The sequence below is a fragment of the Dromaius novaehollandiae genome, chromosome 5 (genome assembly GCF_036370855.1).
Source record: "Dromaius novaehollandiae isolate bDroNov1 chromosome 5, bDroNov1.hap1, whole genome shotgun sequence".
In the NCBI taxonomy this organism is placed as follows: domain Eukaryota; kingdom Metazoa; phylum Chordata; class Aves; order Casuariiformes; family Dromaiidae; genus Dromaius; species Dromaius novaehollandiae.
In genome coordinates, this window is record NC_088102.1 from 8,061,646 (window position 1) to 8,083,611 (window position 21,966).

Sequence of the window (21,966 nt, forward strand, 5' to 3'; positions counted from 1 at the left end):
GCGCAGGGCTCACCCGGCGGGCACTGCGCATGCGCGGCGGTGCGGGACACTGCGCATGCGCGGCGTGCGGCGCGAGGGCGGCCGCGGCGGGGGGATGTGCTCGGTGCCGGGGCTGCAGGCGGACTGCGAGGCACTGCTCGGCGCCTTCCAGGAGGCCGACACCGTCCGCTTCGAGCGCTTCGCTGAGCTGTGGCGGGAGCGCCGCTTCCACGCCATCTTCTAGTGAGTGAGCGGCCGCCGCCCGGCCGCCCTGCCCGTGCTCCCCCCGCCCCCCCCGGCAGCGGCCGCCTCCTCGGCCCCTGCCCCGCCAGGCCCGAGCGGCCGTTACCGCCGGGCACCCCCCCCCCCTCCCCCCCGAGACCCCGCGGCCGAGCTCGTCCGCCGGCAGAACGCGGCGTCGGTTCCCTTCTGGCGTGGCTTCTGGGAAGGGTTTGGGCAGGCCGCTGGCGACGAAGCGCCCCATCCCTGTGTGGTGCAGGAAGAAAAACAGGCAGGAGTTTTTATCTCGTATACTAGTGATGCCTTCTTCAGCGCTGTCTTTGAGGAGCTTGGTGCCGTTCTCGTGGCGTGAGGTTTAAAACACGTGGCTGTAGGGCATTGCATTTTCATTCTAGATCTAGTCTAATCCAAGGAATGGTATGCAGTACTGCCAGGGAGCCTGAGGCCTGGCCACCTTTGGAGACTTGCCTCAACTTGAACCTTAGATTAACATGTTCTAAAATACCTAATGTTTATAATATTTATTTCTAAATTTAATTTAATTTGTTTTCTAAAACCCTAGCTCATTTTGTAGTCGCTGGCTTTAACATACTTCCTTTGTGTTTCCTCTAGCGGTAGAATAAGAGCTTTGGAGAGGAATAAATTCACAAAGAAGACTTTGGAACTGGTGCAGCAGTATTTCTTGCCTCCTTATGCTTTCCAGATTCGAGTTGGTGCTCTGTATCTTTTGTACGGGCTCTATTCTACACAGCTTTGCCAGCCAAAGCAAAAAGTAAGTGTTCTTGAGTTTTTTTTCCTCTGGAAATACTAGTTGCAAGATATGTGGTATACTTTTAATCTACTTTGTCATCACAAATTGATACCATATTTCCTCTCTCCTTGCTTTCCTAAAATAAAACTGTTTTGAACAAAACAGTCTGTTTGGAAAAGCTAACTTTGCAAACACCTTTGGGTCTGAGAGCTTAGGTGGTGACTAAGGTATTGTTTATATCTCCTAAAATTTAACCGTGGTGTTCTCAGAAGCCTTACCAAATATGAAGCTCTCTATTATTCAAAAATTAAGAAGACTTTAGCTTTGAAAATGGGAATTGGGAATGTGCTTATCAGCTGTGGGGACGCCTCCGCTGCAGCCCCAGTTATTCCTTAGAATTTCAACAGAATGGAAAGTGAGTAAATCAGTGCCCGTTCTTATTGACTGGAACCATGTTTTGCAGCGAAGCTAGATTTTTAACTATAGCTACTTGTGAAAGCTGCTGTTATCAGCAGAGCAAGGTTCCACGGGTGTGCGTTAAATAACAAGACTTAAAAATGAAGTGTGGAGAGAACTGTCGTAAGTGTATGCTTCTTGCTTGGTGCAGAAAGTCAGGATAAGCTTCAGGAGCATATTTGTGTTTGTTAGCTGCGCCCAGTGGAGTAGACCAGGGGAATTGGAAGAACGCGTAATATATCCCCTTGAGAGGGAAGCTCTTGGTCTTTTTTTTGTGCCTCATGGAGACTGAAAGGGAAGTTAAATTCCTATGTAGATTGGAAATATGCACTTTGGTATAACAATATACAGCTCTTCTCTTGCAGATCAGAATTGCACTCAAGGATTGGCCTGAAGTCCAGAGGTTTCAACAGGATCTGATAGAATCTCAGCATTATGATGCAGCATATATCTTCAGGAAACTGCGAGTTGCCAGAGCATTCCATTTCACAGCAATGCCAAAGCTAGTGAGTTGTTATATTAATGACTACTTGTATTTAAAAAGTTATCTTCAGTTGTCTATTGCTGACAGAGTTCAGCAACACTAATGCTTTTAGTTCATCTTTGACACTGTGTTGAAAAATGCTACATCTTGCTTTACGTAACTGGTTATATAAAACAAAACCTAGAGGATGTTTGAAAGTACCATACTCCTCACTTAATAAAAATATTTGCTGTTGAAAAAATATTTTTAGGTTTGAGGTACCTCTTAATCTATGGGAATTTCAAACTTTGAGTCCGAGTGCTTGATTAAATTCCTGACTAGAGAATACAAAAATGTAAACTTTGAAAAGTGCAGACTCTAAGCACTTGATAATAAAGTTATGTATTACTGTTCTTGGGATAGGTATATGCCTTCCATCATCTATTGACTGCTGGATATGCAGTGAGAATTTTCAAGAGGAGATGCACTTTTAAGTTTACTATTTAAGTTATGAAGCATTGTCTCTGTTGCTTTAGTTAAATTACAGAACTAAGAAGAAGATCCAGGAAAATGAATTTAAAGAAGAGTTTAAGGACCCAAGTAACCGAGTAAACAGCCTTATCACTAATGATGTACTGGAGGTACAGTAACTTTCAAACTACTGATCAATCATTGTGTTTTTCTCTGTTGTCCAAGAGCTAATTGTCTCTAATTGTCCCAATCAGGTCTTTCGTAAGTCTTGCTTATGGTATGCATATTAGGGTAATAGTCTGTGCGAGCAATTTTACTTAGTATCCAGAAACATAGCATTTATTTCGGAAGACCTGTGGTACTTTTTCAGCACCAAAATGTGCTCTAGTGTTTTGTAGGCACCTTAATATGGTCTAAAAGGGAAGGGGACAAATGATCAACTGTCACTTAAGCAGAGAAAAATGGAAAATGGGGTGGGGGGAGGCAGAGAGCTTGTTTGTTTTGATACATCTGTAATTCGCGGTTGGAGACTAGATGGTTATGGTAATAAAAGTTAGCTATCTGCAAGGTTGTTGCCTTCTCTAACCTTTGTTTCTCCTTTTCAAACTTGAGCTTGTTTAGTATTTAATACATTTTTTTAAAAAAAGGTAGTCTTTCAAGCAGGATATAGCTTTTTATGTTGGTCGTTATAAGTTGGTCGTAGATCTTTGCTTCCATTTTTTTTTCTGCTTGCAAAGATAAATAGTCAGTACAGATGACTACAGAATGGTACAAAAATCAATAATCTGTGAAATGATGGGGTGAGAAGACTGCAAAATCTCTCCTCCAGAGAGATACGAACAGACACCAGGATGAGAATGGAACCTCTGTGAGCACTAGTCATCAGTGTCACTGAGGCTTCCTTCTTGGTTTAAGTAACGAAATATACTCTCTCTTCCTTTGTTTATTTGCTGGACTGATAGGACAGTGCTGGGTAGCAATATTGCTAGGCCCCCTGAAACTGAACAGTTGATACTAAGGGACTCCATTCATAACACTCCTGTTTGTTCAGTAGTTTGTTTAACCCTTTTTTTTTCCACTGAGGACTAATTTTGGTTTGCTGCTGTAACCTTTTCTCCTGCAAAGCTTTTTCTGTTTGTTTTATTGTTGTTTTTTTTTTCTTTTAGGAACTGATGAATATTCATGACCACTATCAGAAAATGAAGTGTGTCATCTCAGCTGACAAGTCTCAGCCAGACAAAGCCCTGAGCTTAATAAAAGATGAATTTGTAGTTAATCTTAAAGATATAACTTTGGAACATCAGGAATGGCAGCAGAAGAGGATGGTAAGTTATACTGACCATTGTGCTGTGGCGACTTAACACTTTATGTGAACATGTAAGAGCTGGCTGATTTAGCTTGATGACATCCAAGTGTACTTTGTAAATCTGCGACTTAAGTAAAAAACTGTAACGCCAAAGACATGGAATAAGTGAAACACTAGACAAACATATGGGAGTGTTTTGGGGATTGTCTATGTGATACTGTCTCTCTGATAAAGTAAATATGTACTGAAATGTGAGCTTGGTAGAAGTGGCTTATGAGTAATACTGGAATGAGTGCATTAAGTACCTCTGTTACACTTATTCTGGGGTCAAGCAAAGGCCATGGTACTGTAGCGTAAGGCATGAAGAAAACAGAGGTATATGGTTACTTTAATATTTTTGTTTTGCACAGTTCTTGGATTTTTTTTAACTGCCTTGTGTATGATATTTAAAAAATTCATCTCTTTTTCCCCTAGAAGTTATTCTTAAATGCTAAAGACGCTGATGAAATACCAAACAGAGAGGAAGAAGGGACCTCTCTAGCATCAGAAGTAAGAAAAATTATCTAGTTTACCACACTCTGCAGACAAAATCTGTTAATTTCTCGATTTTAGGACTTGATAGTATCAAAGCAAGTTATAGGAATAGTTAGTGGAGTTGGCTTGGGCTTTTTTGTTTCTATTTTTATTTTTTTAATTGGGTTGTTCTCGTATTACTGTTCGCTACTAATGTGGCTCTTAGATGCTTATAATAAAAAGCTATGGTCCCTTTCAGGTAAGGAGGGGAAATAGCTGTATCTTCTTGGCCAGACTGCTTTATGGTTCCTCCTGCAGTTTCAACTAAGTGCAGTATTCACTAATTATGCCACAAAATTATCTGCTGTTGTACTGCCTTCTGTTTAAATACCTGCTTATTTCAACCTTGAATTTAAATGAGATAGGAAATTTCAAATTCCAGTTTTTCTTCCCGTGCTGATGAAGGCCATCAAAATTGTGCTTTGCCTTTTTTAATGAAACTTGTATTACTACTTTTCTTTAAATTTAGCATCAATTCTGCAGCATTTGTTATAAAATTACAGCTCTAGTAAGATATTGCTCAAATAATGTCCTAATTTGATATTGCCTTTTAATATTGCTATCATAGAATGTGAAAACTTTTTCTGACAGATTTCTTTGTTTCTTTGCAGGGCTCTGAAAGAGCAAATGCATTGGCTAAGATCAAGTACAGATCCTATTCTGCAGTTGCTGAGGTAAGGCATAAGATTATATTATAGGGATGTGTTTATTTTTTAAAAAATAGCTGTAAGTACCAGCATAACATAAAAATTAATCAAAAAAGAATGAGTTAAAATTGCACTCGAATTCAACTTTTGAATGCTCTATTTTCCCTGCTGAACATGCTGGGAAACCACAAAGCTTTTTTTTTTTTTTTTTTTTTTTTTTTTTTTTTTTTTAACACGTTAGATTTATGGAAACAGTGCAGTTAGGTATGAGCAAGCAGATTTTTGTTTTAAGTCTGAAATTGTCTCTGCTTGGGGAATTCTTGTTTACAAAGCTTTTTTTTTTTTAATGTCAATGCATCATTTTTTAAGTAGATGGAATAAAAAAATTAGGAAAACATTTGAAGTATTTGATTGCTGAAATCCCACTGACCTTGAAGCTCAGGTATTGGAAGCTCTGAAGATGCTTGGGGGTTTAAAGTCACTTGTCAATTCTTAAAAACATTGTTTCAAGTACTGCTAGTTTAGAAATATTGTTGCATTGACTTCAATAGTGGACCTGTGGTAAATGTTACATCTTTTTTAGTTGTTAAAATCTTATTTGAATGTGTTGTGGAATAAAACAGTTGTGGAATGTACGGCAGTCCAGCTTTGAAAATGTGGGGCGATACTGTTCCCTAGGTATCTAAGCAAGATACGGTAATAAAGGAAAGAGGCTTTATAACACAGCTGTTCTTGGAAGTGTTCCTTTTGGTTGCACACATGAAGATACAGAATGAGGAGAATAGACAGTGATGTGAAAATAAATGAATGTTTCATTATCTGAATTTAAACAATACACTATTAAACTGTAGGAGGGCATTGTCCTGTTAGGCTGAAGCACTGTAATCAGTGAGAATCCCCTCACTCCCTGACATCTGAAGAAGATGACACTTTAGTCCTTGCTGGCTTGTGAACTGAGTGACACACAATAGTGTGTGGCTGTAACAGCTTAGTTTTTTTTTTTATTTATTGCTTATAAATCTATTTGGGTTTTAGGCTTCCAAATCCAGAAGACACCGTCAAGTAAAACTAGAATCTTCTGATTCAGGATCAGATTATGGGAAATCTCAAAGCAGAAGTAGGAAAAACAGTAAAAGACCACAGGCCGCAAGGAATAGAGGTTCTGCGGAAATTCAAGGTATGTCTTCACTACTGTGGTGAATCTGAAGATGCTGCAAAAGTTTGTCTACTGCTTTGCCCTCTAAGGCAGCTTGGTTAAATTTTACTGTTCATCCATGGAGGTAGAAGATTAAAGAAACTGTTTGTGATGCCCCCGTATTAATTGAACCTGCCTGTCTGTTTTCCACAGTCTGGCTGGGTAGAGAGAGTGCATGCAGTTATATAGTTAATCTGAAATCTCACACATAATCTTCTGAATTTTTCTTTGGAAAAGCAACTGTTAAAACACTGCTACACTGCTAGCAAGGTAGCTAATTCTTCATGTTGCCATGCAAGAAACTTAGTGGTGATTAAGACTTGCATCTAACTGTTTCTTCTGTTGACAGATAGGCTGGTCTTCATAAAAGTAGAAGCAGGCTGACAATTTTGTAGTTAATACATCTTGGCGGAGTTCAAAGTAAAGCCCACCTGTCTCGTGTCTGTTCCCGGTGGGCTCTGGCAGGAATACCAGTTAATGTTTTTGAAGAGAAAATAATATTGATGTCTTAATGACAATGCTTTGTAAGACCAGTAGCTGCACTGTTACATCAGTCATTCCCTTTACATCTGACACTTGTTATTTATTGTCTTTTGTTATTGAAACTTTCAATACTTCCAAGTGAATTGAAACCTGTCTGATGCTGACAGTTGATGCAATTTCAAAACTCTTTTCTAATTGTTTTCTAATACTGCAATTATTACATCCTAGTTGTTCAAACTTTTGATTAGTTTACAGCTAGATCTAACTTTGTCCTTCTTGACAAAAGTTTTTATAGTCCTGTGACTCACTGTTTCTGACTCTGTTCTGTAATTTTATTTTCTTTCTCCTGAGAAGTACTTTATCATTTTAACTAGCAATAAAATAAAAGCAATTTTAAGAAGCAGACTTTTTAAAACAAGTACAGGGTCCTAATTCCAATATTTGGGCCCTTTTTTCTCTTTTTGAAAATGTACCCTGGAAGAAAACACTTTTAATGGCTTGTACTCTGTATAGTTCCAGGTTATCTGTATCAATATAAGAAGAGCACTGGGATGACTCTGTATGTGCTCAATGAAGGCCCTTGCTTAATGCAGTCAGGAAAAGACTGCAAAATTTTGACATGGAAATTTTTGGTGTAGAGGCAAAAGTAGATGATGGGTTTTTTCCCTATAAATTTATCACCAGGTGAGATGCGGACAATGAAGGAAACTCTTACTAGGCATGTTGGGATGCCTGTAATCACAGAAGAAGAAACCTCAGATGAAGAAGGTACAGTTGAAATTCTCTAACAAACCGGAGAGTTGTTTTTAATAACTCTCTACTGTTCTGTATGTTTCTGCAATGAAAACTGATACTTTGGACCATGTTTTGCCAAGGCTAGGTTTGTTTTTAGCCTGTATAGTGTTCTCTGTATAGAATTGCATGAAAATTGAAGCTTTGCCCTGAGGCTTTTTTACGAGCACACAAGTGATGACACAATACTGCAAGTCATATGCTTTTTCCACATAGACTTCACTGCAGTATGTTCAGAGTTTAAATTGGTCTGGTTAAAAGGAGATTTACTCTTCTATAATGTAAATCTGTTTTGAAGAGTTCCAATGTATAATATTAGGAAGAGTTACTTTCAGTTACTCTCCCACTTACTGAAGATGCTTGTTGATAGTAGTTGTGAAACTTCTGTAACCTGCTCTCAAGGTCAAAGTAGCCCTTGCTGTCTTCACCTTCATGGAAATGAGGGGATGTTGAAGTTTTCCCTTGAATCTTAGGTTAGGCTGGGCAAAGCTTCCAGGATTAAGTTCCAAACTAGTATATGTACAGTGATAGCTTCGTTGTCTATATTAGAAGCTGTCTGATGAAGTTGTAGAATTCTGGGAATTTGAGCTGAAGAATGATGACTTTGCTATCACTTGTATGTTACTGAAAAGAATGTAATTTTTGTTTGGAAGTAGTTGCAAGCAGGCTTCTTAAAGGTGATAATGGAGTTACTCTATGAAAGCCACCAATGGATTTAGTAAAAACTAAGGTGTTAGATGAGCTTGAACTGATCTGCAGCTGAGAAGCTATAGATGAGATCGATTTTTTTTTTTTTTTTTTTAATGTTGCTTGAGGAGAACATACACTGAGAACAGAACACCATGGAACAGACAATGTCCAGAGAACATTACACCTTTTTTTATCTTGAGATACCTCATTCAGCAGTGCTTTGGGCAGAGGCTGGAGTTCTGCTTTGTAGCCATGTCTCCTCCTGTACTGGTAGCATTCCTCGGACAGGAGCTGGCTAGCTAAAGGCATGATTTCCATTGGCAATTCCTAACTGGTCTAAGACTGATGGGTCTTGCTTATGTAATGGAAAGCAGACTTGATAGACTGAAGAAACTCGTTCTTAGCTTAAAAGAATAGTATTTTATTAGGTTACCTGAAGGAGCCCGAAGGGTTAACTACAACTCCTGAAAAGCTTTAATGGCATAGATGTGTGAGGAATGTACCTTTTGGAACTGACTTTCTATCCCAAATTGCATGTAAAAGAAGGATGCCTCATAGAAGGTAGCACGTTAAGAACTATTAAAATAGCTTTACAGTCAGGTAGCACATTTGTTTGCTGTTTTCAAAAGCACAAGGGCATCTTGTAGTTCAGAAGCGAGATTACATCCTCTGATCACCTTAGTCAGTTGTAGGCAGTTTGAATGCGTTCGAGTTTTAGGTGGTCAGGTTGAAAGCATAATAGTGCATTTAATACTGTACTTGAATTGCTTACGCTTTTTTCAAATTGTTGTGGACAAAACCAGTTTCTCTCTAAACCAGGCACGTTCTCCATTTCACTGAATAACTACCCTAGCAAATTCTGAAGCATTTAGAATACTCCTAGGCCGTTTCTTTGGGTATCGAGTGTTTGTGAGTATTCCATGTGTGAAATTCACAGTGAAATCCTAAAGGAGTTCATGGGAAGCAGAAAGGTGCTTACTTAAGCTTTGAAGTGCAGTATTTTGTTCAGTGTTTGGATTTTTTTTACTGATATTTTGAATGAAATTATATACTGTAGAATCTGGAAAGATTTTTTTCATATTAAAAGTGATGGGGAGAGGGGTTAGAAGGGGTTCTCGAGCTCATCTAATTCATTTCCTTTACTGAGTAGAATTAATTCTGTTTTAATCATTCCCATGAGGCAAAATGGATTGAAAAGCTTGTCAGAAAAATCTCTTTATTTCCTTTCAGAAGTACCTCTCCCCAAGAGGAAAAAAAGGCGTTAGAGGATCCAGTTGGAGAAGCACTAATGTGAATTTCAGTGACAAAATGTAAATGCCAGAAGTAACAAAGTGCTTGTTTTGGATGCCTTTGAATGTATGCATGAGATGCGGCTGGGACCAGAACTACAGGTGACACTGGAATACTGGTAGTGACTGGAACACCTTAGCTGTCTAGTGGTAAAAGCACCCAGTGCTTTCAGAAAAGGTAGTGCTTCTTGTAGGAGACAAAGTTGTTATACCCCTGTTTGAGATGGAATGAGACAGAGGATGGTTGCTCCTTTTATTGAGCTTGTACAATATGAGTAATCATTTAGAACTAGGTTGACTTGCAGTGATGTTTTTAGCAAAGGCTGGTAAAAGAACTGCTCACAAAACGTTTACTGATATAAAACATGTTTGGAATCTTTTATCTCTGAACATAAAATTATGGTTACTGACTGTTTAAGACTAGTGCAATAAATTATTCTTCACAGAGTTTCCTTGCTCTCTTTCATGGTGCGGAACTTCAGCAATATTTATCACTCTTAGATCTCTCAGGTGTGGGAAATGAAGATCAGATTTCGTAATGAGCCTGTTTATTGTACTCTGTCTCCGGTGGGTCTGGTATCATTGTATATTGAATGTATATATGTATATTGAACAAAGAAGTATAACATGCATTTATTCTGCAGATGACACCAAGCTGTTCGAAGGTAGGACTAGAACTCAGAGTAATTTTTACAGATTGCAAAGGTGATGTGGGAGAAACGGGTGTGTAAATAAACATGAAGATCAGTACTGAGAACTTTGCAGATGCAGGATTGGGAAATGATTGCTAGGCAACAGTACCACAGAAGAAGAAAACAGACTGGGAGTCATAAGCTGGAGTATTTTTTGTAAACAACAGCAAGCACTGGCATTAGACATTGTCATTCAGCCCTGTAAGGCTGTAGACTTAAATAGCTCCTTCTAACCCTGATAATTCAAGAAGAATGGTGATAATTATTCTCCTTGGTATTTTCTCTAGTTGATCAGAGTTGTGACAAGTATGACCTATCAAGAAAGGCAAACTGAACAGGAACTGACGTGTCCTCATCTAGAAGAAGTACAAAATGGAAATATGAAAGGTTTTGCATGTAAAAGAGGCCTAAATTGAGTGAATTATTCAGTAGTATGACTATCAAGAAAGGCCAAAAGAACTGAAGTGCTGTTATCTACAAGAAGAAATGCCAAGTGGAAATATATAAAGGGCTTTGAATATAAAAGGGGCCTGGACTAAGTGAAATTTGTTGGATAGGGTAAGGAGGAATACACTTAAATGACAAACAGAATTAAATTAGAAATTGGAAAAACCCTGATAATTAAGCACTAGTGTTACATTCAGTCCTGTTTATGGGCAAAGAGGAAATGTACCTTACTATAAAGCCAGAAACTTATTGTTTAAATAATGGAAATCTTAACAGTCTAATCCAAGAGTCATTATTAGACCAGATCTAATTACCACAGAAAAAGAAAGACTACCTTTATACAGAAGAAAATCTTAATAGTACTAATAATGCAGTTAACTATGAGGTGTCTGTATGATGATTTTTCTACCCCTTTTTCCTGGTGCAGTGTTCACCCTTCCACTGCTCTTCCAGGTCCTAAGATTGTTGGGTTCAGTCTGGGGTGTGTGTGTGTGCGTGTGTGTGTGTTACAGCAACTCATCAGCGCTTGGAGCCCTATGCTAAGAGGAATATGATGTTGATGGCTGCTTCCTTTGTCTTTTTCACTTCATAAATAAACTAGATAGAGAAGTTTCAGCTGAAACTTCTCTAGGATGGATGTATGACTGACTGAAGAATCCTATTCATAGGACAGTAATCACTATTCCTTGGCAAAGCTAAAGGATACTCCTGAGCGGAGGCTTGGATGAGTGCTACGCAGTGTTCACGAGTACAATGTGGGTGATGAAAAACAGAATACGCTTAACACAGGTGACATCAATTTAGGAGCAGTTTACATGGAGATGTTTTCAGTGTTACTTTTATACTAATAACTGGAGAAATCAACAATGTCTAACTAAGTAAAGGCAAGTATAAAAAGCTGCACTTGAGAAAGACAGATATTGGCTAGGAATGCTTGACTAAGCAGCTGTTTTGCAGGTCGGCTAGCAATGTGGGGGTGCTGTGAAATATCCCAAATGCCATTGCAGGCAGTGGTGATGTATATGGTGTACGGTTTGGGGAGCCTGTAGGCCTCACCTCTGAAAGAATCGGAGAATCCTGAAAAGGGCAACAAAAAGAAAACAGACCTTGTGGAATTTAGTCTGGAAAAGAAAAGCTTTGAGGAATCGAGTTAAGCCTTTCCAGTAACAATTTGCACAGCTATGTCAAATGTGTTTATGCAAATGGTGACTAATTGTTCTCCATGTCCACAGAGGTAGAGCTAACAGTAATCAATTTACAGCAATACAAATCTACTTAACTAAAAAAATACTCATTATTTTATGAAGATAGGTCCAGTGACTAACACAAGAATTGCTTTCACTGTATGAGTTCAAGGTTTAAAAAAATAGTAATCGTTTTCTGGTAGACCTGGTTCTGCCTTGGAAAAAGGACATGGACTAGAGAACATCTGGAGGTTCCTTCTAGTCCTATATTTAAACGTTTTACACAATAGCACCTTGTACAGACAATTTATATTCTCTCATCACACACACATAGTAATAACATTCTCCAAATGATGCAGCTCTTTTCTGACTTTTCTGGTAAGTTTCATTTTGAAATTCATCCGACTTCCGGAATTGTCCGTTCATGTTTTATAAAGCCTGCTGCCGTCTGTCAGCGCAGTTCTCTGAAGAGCTTTGTGGAATTCGCAGGAGTTGCCAGCATAGATGGAGCATCAATGTTCACTGCAAAAAATCTCTTCCTTGGCCAGATTAAGTGCTTGCTGATTCTGCTGCCTACAAATGATAAGGGTGATCCATTGGTCATTGCACCGTATGTGGGAAACTTTGGGATACAAGAACAGTGTAGTAAGATTCTGTCTGAGGGGAGGAAAAGAGGTGAGCAACCAAATAAGCTTTTTACAGTTGTTTTTGACTGATCTAAACTGTGTGCTGTTTCCTTCCCCTTAACTTTGAGACTGTGAGCAAACAGACCTGCAGATAGGTATTGCAATGTCTAATATTAAATGCAGGCTATTTTGTTTCCTTGAAATTTGATTTCTTTGCTTTGGCTAAACAAAAGTTCAGAGCTCTGCATCACTACCGTAGCACACTTCAGCTGGAGGCCTGCAGCTACCTGTTGTGGAAGTGGGAAATGTTTTTCAGCAGCTTAATTCTGGGGTTGGGGGGGGGGGAGGAGTGGCAGCTTCTATGCCTGTTACTAGTAATAAGATATGGTCCTGATTGCGGTGTGGTGGAGACAGACAGTCTAGCTAGCTTGAGTGAGTGGTGCTCTTGGGCCAGGGCAGCCACAGGCTTCAAAACCTGCCTGGTTCTCAGGTACTTTGCTGCTCCAAACCCTGTGCTGCTCTGACTGGTCTGCTAACCACCACCTTGTGACCGATCATATGTAGCTTGGGACAACTGATGAGGCCACTGCGCTCAGTTTTTCCAGCTTGCACACCATGTGTTGGCAGCTGAGCTGCTGGTAAGCCAGGAGCTGAACCACCTCGGTGCATATTGCTGTCTGTGGAGGTGCAACCATCAGTCAAGTCAGCAGCTGCTTTGTGAAAAGCAGTTGCCTTTGCTCTGGGGCTGGAGTGAGCAGTCCTGGGAAGTGCTCTCACTGTCACCCTGGGTGTGGTTGTTAATTATAGGTAACTATTTAGCATTAGTATGGATGTACCTGTGCTTGAATGGTCCCCCTAAATGGATCTGGCTTCCTCACCCAACCTTCAGCTTTGGTCTTGACTTAAGCACCAGGTGAGGCCTGTTAGCTGAGTGCTTCTCCCCTGCAGCTGTACAAAACCCAACACTCGGATGCAGGGCTGCAGTGGCTTCACAGGCTACGAGGGGTGGAGAAGGGTGCTAAAACTCCATCCTCTCCTTGGTGTTTCAGGGCTTAGGTCAGCTCATCTCTACTATGTGGTAGTTAGACTGCAGTAGAAAGAGGCACAAAGCAAACGTATTTTGCAACAGCCTGAACTTTGTAATAGACCCCAAAGTGTTTCCCCTTTAGTCATAGAAATGTAAACCTGGATATGGAAGTTATCTGAAATGGAGGGGCTAACTGGTTCCTTTGTGAAAGAGCTTTGCGCTTGTGATGGAAAGTGAGGTAGCCTTAGATGCAGGCTCAGCCCAGCCTCCTCGGTCCGCGGGTGGCTTTTTGATGGAGCGGAGTGCTGAGAAACTCCGTCCAAGCGCGGGTGGAGTTGGCCGTAGTAAGACCATACTTCATGCTTGCTCGTGACAGGTCAAGAAAGTCCCGGGGGAACTGCGTGTGAAAAGCGATTCTTGAAACCGGCACGAAATTTTGGAAGGCCTCCTGCCACGCGGGGACAAAGCCGCCTACCCTCCCGGGTCGTGTCCTGTGAGAAATGTCGCAGGTGAGGCGAGTGCGCGCAGGGGCGATGCGGGGGGGGCCGCGGGCGTGTGGGTGGCGGGGGGCTCTGCCCCCCCGGGTGAGCCTGCCCTCCGCGGGGCCAAGGCTGCGCTGTCGGTGCCAGGCCCGGCTGCCCCCCCGCCCGCCCGCCGCGGCGCCGGTCCCCGGGGGCAGGAGGGGGCTGGGCTCGCCGAGGCGGGGAGGCGCCATGCGGGTCAGCGCGCCCCCTCCCCTCCTTCCCCTCCCCGGCGGCGGCGGGCGGCGCGGCCCGGTCCGGCTCCCCGCGTCGCTGCGGCCGCGGGCAGCGCGGGGCTCCGCGGGGCTCGGCCGCCGCCATCGCGCGGGGGAGCGCGGGCGGCCGCGCCGCGGCCATGGCCACGGTCACGGACAGTAAGTGCGGGCGGGGGGCGGCTCGGTCCGGCCTGGCCGGGCGCCGGCACCTGCTCCCGGCCCAGCTCCGCCATGGCGGGGAGGGCGCCGGGCCCCGCGGCCGAGCCGGGCGGCTGGTCCCCGCCCTGGGGGGCGCGGGGGCCTCGTGCGGGGGGAGGGTGGGGCTTCGGGTCCCGGGGGGGCGTTGGGGGGCGGTTGGGAGCGGAGCCACCTCGGGCCCTGCCACTGCTGCCGGGCTGAGACCCCCAGCCCCTCGGGGCCGTGGGGCAGGCCCACCTCTCCGTGGGGCAGGGCCACCTGCGTGGTTGCGAGTGTGGGGCAGGACCACCTCGGTGGTGCCGTGCGTGGGGCAGGCCCAGCTGTGCTGGCTGGTGTGGGGCAGGTCCTCCTGTGTGGGGGGCAGGCCCACCTGTGCGGCTGCGTGTGTGGGGCAGGCCCAGCTTCACTGGTCAGGTGTGGGGCAGGACCACCTCGGTGGCGCTGTGTGTGGGGCAGGCCCAGCTGTGCTGGCTGGTGTGGGGCAGGTCCTCCTGTGTGGGGGCTAGGCCCACCTGTGTGGCTGCATGTGTGGGGCAGGCCCAGCTTCACTGGTCAGGTGTGGGGCAGGACCACCTCGGTGGCGCTGTGTGTGGGGCAGGCCCAGCTGTGCTGGCTGGTGTGGGGCAGGTCCTCCTGTGTGTGGGGCAGACCCACCTGTGCGGTCCCACCTGGGCCGGGGAGGAGGCATCTGCCAGGTGCCAGCCCTCAGCAGGCTCCACCCTGACAGGCGTCAAGAGGAGTGTGGTGAGGGTCAGAAAATGCACCTGGGTGGACGTGAAAACGGGGATGTTCAGTTCTGTCCTTCCTCCTCCTCCTCCAGGAGGCCTGCGTGAGGTGCTGGGGTGGGCTCTCCTCACGTGTAACGTGCGTTATTTGGAGGATGCCCCCTTCCTAACCCTGTTTTACATAGACTGAATTTTACAAAATGTGTTCACCCTGCGCGTGCGTGTTGTGTGTACCCTCTACAAAGGAAGAGACAGGCAGGTGCACACGTGCTAATACAGATTTTAGGGAGAATCACAGAATTGGAAAACTCATTTTTAGCAAGGAACAGATAATCTTGTAATTGTGAGAGAGAAGTCTACTTCTCACTGTGCGTCTGTGAACTTTTGGCTCAATTGGACTCTGAGTTGTTAGATCTTCTGACCACGCCATGATGCAAATAATCTTAATCATCTTCCCTTTTTTGATTGATTTATATTGTTGCATAATGACACGTACTGCCCTGGTTTAAGTCTTGGCTGCAGCAGTGGCGCAGCTGTATGGAGGGCAGATATTTCTGTTTATTGATTCAGGTCACAGCACTGGGGAGTTAAACCCTGAGTTGGTACTGTTAGCTTCTAGGGTCAAGGTCCCAGTATTTTCCTCCTCATTTACTGCACGGACATCAATACTTATTGAAGATTTCCCAGTTGATTGTTTTATACCCTGGAGCCTGACTGGGAGAAAATAATCATGGGAACCTTTAACAGATATGAAGATGACATGTAACAATTTCTAAGTAGTCCCGAGCAAAATGCTAGGCTTGAGCTTTTCAAAAAGATTTAATTCAATGGGGAATCTAATTTCTCCCTTTTGCCACTTAGTGATATTCACTTGTGTTTGCTTTTCCTTGTTTTCTTTCAAGAGCATGTCCCTAAGGAAGGATGATCTTGGGCAAGACCCAGAAGAAATGACATGCAAGTCATTCAGTACTTTTATGGAGAGGCCTTTGGAGAAGTAGAAATTGATCTGATTTGTTCAAAATAATTGTACAACTTTACCTAGCAAAATCTGTCCTTTCCTTAGATCCTCAGAGCAGAGATCCAAAGGCAACAATGGTGCTGAGTCCCTAATTATCATTGGTTTATATTTTATAACATTTTACAAATTAATAAAAAATACAGTAAGTTGGCTGCTCACCACTGTTTGTGCTGCACCAATATGAAATGAGTAATTATAAAATATTTAATTAATTAGAAGTCCTTCTGACCCCAAATCCAGTGGAGTTATGGCTTTGTTCCTTAAACACCACCTCTCCCCCAAAATCCTTGCAGGAGCAATCATTTGTTTATTGCAGCTCTTTCCCTGGTGATAGGATCAGGCTCTTTAGACTCAATCTTTAGGCTGAGTTAGTTGTTGGGGAACGGTTTCCTGTGATTTATATACAAAAGGAACAGGTTCTTCCTCTCCCTTATCTAGCATAATGTAACTTCTTGACAATTGTCACCAAAAACAAACACTGACCTCGTCTGCGTAGTGAGCCATTTTGTCCTGTGCGTGTTGGTCAAGTTTTAGAAGACACCTGATCGTTTAAACCTTCTTGTGTGATCTACAGTAAGATGAGGGCTTTGTAGGTCAAACTTTGATTATCTCGGAGAAGTCTATTATATTCTTTCACCTCTAATATACAAAACTCTCAAGCTGACTATAATTTTTAAATCTTCCACATAGAGAGGTGTGACTTTTTCCTCCTTTTACAATGTCTCTTGTTCTGCAGTAAGCCCTAAGAGAGTGTAATGCGAGGTCATGGAGACAACGTAATGTAGCCACTGAAATAATAACAGTTATAAAGGAAAGTGCTGATTTCTCTTTCATTATTTTGATATTTCATTGTTTTTCATGTGCATGCCAGTTCACTTCATTTTCCAGCTTCAGAGAGAATAAGACCTTTGAAAGCTGTTAGCACCTCACTTGTCCTTAATTTTGAACTGTTAAAGTAATTACTTTAGAAAGGAAGAGAGCTCTAGAGCACAGCCTGGGGTAATAGAAAAAGTAAAGTCCCTGAAATTGTCCACAGAAATGTCTTGTAAGAAAAGGATGGCGGAAACATAGCTGCCATCTTTCAGTTTGTGCAAAGATGAGAGAGAAACTGCGAGTGCAGGTGGCTTAGTGTCCGTTTGGCAGAGGCGTGACAGAAGCAGGAGCTGGGCCTTTGCCTGAGAAGAGCGTGTAAAACTCAGGACTGTGAGTGGAGCCTCAGAGCAGGATAACCCTATAAAAGAAGCTTCTGAGCTCATAAAGCTTTACTGGATGTTTTGGCGAGCCATGTGGGTAGTCTTTTTTTCCTCTGAGGCTACATGGTTGAGGAGTGGGGATGGCTGAGCTCCCACCATCCCACCCTGTGCTGTTGGCTTCAGGGGTGGCACGAGGCACTTGGATCAGCCGTGTGGACAGACTCTCCCTAGCCTAGGATTAGCAGGGCTGAGAAGGGGGGTGAGCGACATCTCACTTCATAGGTTTTAACTATGGGATCAGACCTGGTGGCCTAGAAGATCTGCATGCTTTCTAGTGAAGGGGAATTCAAGGAATCTTTTTTCTAGTATTTTAACTTGGGCACATTATTATTTTTTTTCTCTTTTTTGTAAGTGCAAGGAGATTGAACTAAGATAGCAAACAGTGAATTAAAGCAATTACTTACAGTGCTGTAAATTAGCTCCTCATAAGCATAACCCATACCAGGGATGGGGTTCACTGTAAAGTATGATCAGTGTATTGGGAATGTTGAAGTGCTAATAAACTGTCGTAAGTTTAGTGAGGCAGCCTAGAGACGTTTGCTTTGTCTTATAGCTCAGTTGCTGAAGCTCTGGTGTGATCAGCATTTCCCAACCTGCTTGTAGCTGAGCCTTGCTTGAGGAAGTTGGAAATGTTTGTTCTACACTGTATGCTGTTCCTTGTGGTTTCTTCTGCATTTTGCTGTTCTAGGGCTGCTGCTGCCTCTTTCACTGCCAGTGAAAGCAGATCTGCCAGAACTTCTTTTTCCTCCCCGCTCTGTATCTCAGCTGTGGCCTTTTCAGAGCTGAGATACTCGCTTGGGTGCTTTATGTTCACTATGTTCCTTGATGTTTTTTGTCTAATTTTGATGAGGACACCTATCATTTAATTCCTCAACTGGCTGAAAATGACTGAATGTTTTGATTGAGAAATACTTGAAGTAAAAAAGGATCTGAGAGAAGCTTAATAGAATGAATAAGCTGGCGTTCCTTGAACTTGGTAAGATGATGTATATATATTAAATTCTGTTCAGATATAGACTATCGTATTAGTTCCAGTGGCAAATTTGATTTGTTCTGTTTGGCTTTATATGCAGCAGGCACCTTAGCAGATGCCAACCCTGCTTGTACTTGCATGGAGCAGTAGCAGCAGAACTAGCTGCCTTGAGGAGCTTTGGGATGAGCAGGGTCATCCTAGTAGCTCAGGTAGTATCACTTCTGTCTTGTGTCAGAGCTGCTCCTCACAGAAAGGAAGGGTTGCCAGGGTGTCTGTATTCCTCTGTGATTCTGGGCTGCCAGAATAGTTGGTGGTGATGATTTGAGGTGGTCAGAGATACATGTTAGAGCAGTCTGCTCTGATTTTTATTGTTAAATAATTCATTGTTCCTGCTGGCTGAAGGATCAGAAGTGAGGGAAGTTTGGTCTCCAATAGCTTTGGCTTCAACCCAATTTGAAATGAGTAAAGCTTGGATGCAGTTCAGATCAGTGCTAATGAGAACAAAAAGCTGTGGATCATTTGAATGCACTTCTAATAATCCTCATGGTATTAAATATGTTCTGGACCTTTTTAAATGAAAATCTTCTAAGAGGATATATGGAAAAGAGTAGTTAGAGGGAGATGTATGTGACTGTTCAGAGTAGTCTTTAAATACTAGAAAATTATATTAGTTTTCATATGCAAATTCATTTCATTGTAGCTCAGTTTTGGTTTTCCTGACTTAGGAACCTCTGAGATGTAGAGAAATTGGTAGTGTTATAGGGATGTCCGAATTCAGTCCTGCTGGGTCTGGGGTATCGGGGCTTAACACCATTTCACCTCGCTCCCTTATTCATTGCGTAGAAGGGTGTGCTCACTCTGTTCCACCCAAAGGCAGCTTTGCTCTTTTAAAGGGCTGTTGGTCATTTGAACTAGCTTTTAATTAAGCAGTCTGTACCTATGTTTTTGTATCACTTCATGTATGTGGGTATCACAGCGCGCAGTAAAGTGGCAGTGGTGACTGCAGTAATCAGATCCCAAGTAGAGTAACTGAATCTTGAGTGAATTGTTGTCCGTAAAGATAGTGGGAAGGGGGTGTCTGTCTGGTATAGTACCCTGGAGGAAGACGGTCTCGTTCTCTTGGCTATTAAGGTCTTTGTTAATAAGCTTAGAAAATACAGGCAAGACTAGTAGATGCTTCTTCAAAAATAAGTGAATAAACTGACAACAACAATTTGGAGTCTTGCTGATTAACTTGCCTCATCTCTCTGGATGGCCTGAAGACGTGGATCTTTATGGTGTTTTTAGGAATTAGTGTGCCCAAAGCGCTGTCTGGGAAGACATGTACCTACTGCAGCTCGGTGTTTCTCAGGTTTTGTGGCAGGGCGATCCCTCAGCACTGTTTTCCCTCAGGAGTTCAGAGCATCGTAGCAGAGTGAGCTCCTGTCTCCTGTAACGTGTGGCCTTGTTGGCCAGCCTGGCCAAGCTCTGCAGTGGGCAAATGCTCATCCACACCGGGTCATTTGGGCCTTGCTGCTGCGGGGTGAGAGGTGAAGGCGATAGCCTGGCCTTCAGCTTCTCCTGCATAATTTGGGCAGCCTGTGGTCTGTGTGATCGCATTGCTGGGGAAGCTGGCTTGGTTTCCAGGTCCTGGGTTGCCCGAAGAGATGTTGCCTGCCTCAAAGAGTTGTTCTGCCGCTAAGCGAGGGTGGTCTGGGTCTCTCACCTCGGACCATGACTTTGCTGCCTTCAGGAGTCTGCTGCCCCAGGTAGCTACCTCCTTGACGCATGCCCGGAGCCACCCCTGCGCCTGTATGCCTGACATCTTACTGTAAAATAGTGCGTAATTGTGGAAGGCTTTGTTGAGTGGTGCCACGCTGGCGCATATGAAAAACCTTCTATTTGAAAATAACCAGAACTGTTAGATATTTTGATTTTTATTGTGTTACTACTTTTGTTTCAGTCTGACATCATGTTACTTATGTTCTTGCTAATAACAGACCTGCATCACATCTGGTTGTGTTGAAAGCACATCTTGAAAAATGCCTGCTTTGTGGAAAATATTGATTGCAATTGTATGCTCTTTTCTAAACACCTGAAATGCAGTTAATTTTATAAAGAGCTTATATTTGTGCTTACACTGTGTCCCCTTGAGAAAACATTCGAAGAAAATTACTTAGGCTTAAAAATGGCTTGCAAAATAAATTGAAGAATGTTTTAAACATATTTCCTTTCTGTTTTGATACGCATTCAAGTGGAGGATATTCTCCAAGGAAGCTGCCTCTGAAGAGGGTTTGTTTTGGGCATTAGTGTTCATGAAGATGGGCAATTTTATATGCTCCAGGAGGTGGTAGGGAGTGATTCAGCTGAAGAATGGGGGTGCCGTTGCAGGGGTGTGAGGAACCAAACCAGAATTTTGGGGCATGTGAGATACCTTACATCAGATCTGGCCCTGGATAATTATCAGGCTGATAATGGCTGCCTCACTAATTTAGTATTTAGTAATTTAGTATGCTGAGTTCACCATGAAATGGGTCCCTTTCAATGGAGATGAGTAATTAAGGAAGAATTGCTGCAAGCCTGGTGGTGAATCTCTGGTTGTGGAGGGGCCTCGTGCTGTGAGCCGTATGGCAGCAAGAGACCTGCTAGTTGCGTAAAGGTTTGTAAAATGAAGTTCTGTGGTTTTTCTTTGCTCTGAGCACTGAGGCCAGCAATTCCTGGGGACCCATGTGCAATAGTCTGTAACGTTTATTGCATGTCACTTTTTGGAAGGCTTCTTTTGATTCCAGTTGGCATGCCGAGCAAGTGTGTACCATCTGGCCTAGTTAAGTCCTTCCATGATGTTGCTCAACTGTAGAGATGCCTCCTATGTAAACAGGAGCAGTCATAATTAGCAGGGGAGGTTATCTAAAAACATGAGGCAGCTTTATTTTCAAAAGCAGCCTCTTATATGCCTCAGGCAGGCTGACGTTATGATCAGTGAGATTAAGTAGTCATTTAGGAGACCTCGTGTTCATTTTCCATTTGTATGATCTATTGCTGATTGCTCTTGTGCACTGAGAGAGTTTGATCAATTATTCAGCAAGGGCTTGAGTCTAATCTGTCAGGGGATGGGAAGACTCTGTGAACTGTTTTTCTGTGATTTGCTATTTAGGCATACAGACTTTGCACTGACTGTTCCACATGTTTTTTCAGGAGATGAATTCCCACTCAGAGGAGGATATAGCTATTAAGTATTTATGTGATATATATGCACTCAACCTACTACAGTGGCTGTAAACAAATCTGGTTAGACATCTTTTAATCAGTCATGGATATTGTGTTAGCTGTGCTATCTTTGGCCTTTTTAGGGGTAAGATAGATGAATATGGTGTAGAAGGGTTAAATGATGGATAGACAGTTGGTTACAATGGCAGGTGTCTAGTATTTACTCAGGATACCTGGGAACAATAAAGATGATGATGAAGGTGAAAGCATCTGTGTAATTCTTATTTTCTCTTAGAAGCTACTGCAGTTACAAATTGCACATTGTCCAGTAAATCTGCTGCCTTGATTTTGGTAACAGCCTTTTGCACTGACAGTGCCTTGGGACCAGTCTGTTTGTGGTAAGTGGGACAAACCACCAACTGGCTGTTTGCCTACCACACACCTGTTAGCGCTGTCTGGCAGTGGTTGGACATGTCTTCTGTATTGCTAAAGGGGAAAGGATGTGGCCCAGGTCTCTGTGGCTTTCCGATCCCTCATTTCCCCAGTCTCTTGACTGCCCCATCATC

The 21,966-nt window shown here is 43.0% G+C and overlaps 2 protein-coding genes across 5 annotated transcripts in view; both read left to right on the forward strand.

Moving 5' to 3' along the window:
- Nucleotides 1–9,783, forward strand: SNAPC1 (small nuclear RNA activating complex polypeptide 1). The gene is made up of 10 exons (XM_026114455.2): nt 1–222; nt 832–991; nt 1,792–1,932; nt 2,426–2,530; nt 3,527–3,685; nt 4,141–4,215; nt 4,851–4,913; nt 5,922–6,063; nt 7,249–7,332; nt 9,277–9,783. Exons 1-10 carry the CDS (start codon nt 56–58, stop codon nt 9,309–9,311), a joined length of 1,131 nt encoding a protein of 376 aa, XP_025970240.2. The 5' UTR covers nt 1–55; the 3' UTR covers nt 9,312–9,783.
- A 4,271-nt stretch (nt 9,784–14,054) lies between these two features.
- Nucleotides 14,055–21,966, forward strand: part of SYT16 (synaptotagmin 16) — a 116,605-nt gene continuing 108,693 nt past the window's right edge. The window contains exon 1 of one of the 4 annotated variants that reach the window (XM_064511933.1): nt 14,055–14,206. Coding sequence is in view for 3 of the 4 variants with exons in the window: in XM_064511938.1 (XP_064368008.1) it covers nt 14,188–14,206 (19 nt within the window). In the remaining variant the exon portion in view is untranslated. The remainder of the gene's footprint in view (nt 14,207–21,966) is intronic. The other 3 variants (XM_064511938.1, XM_064511936.1, XM_064511937.1) reach the window with 3 other exon arrangements.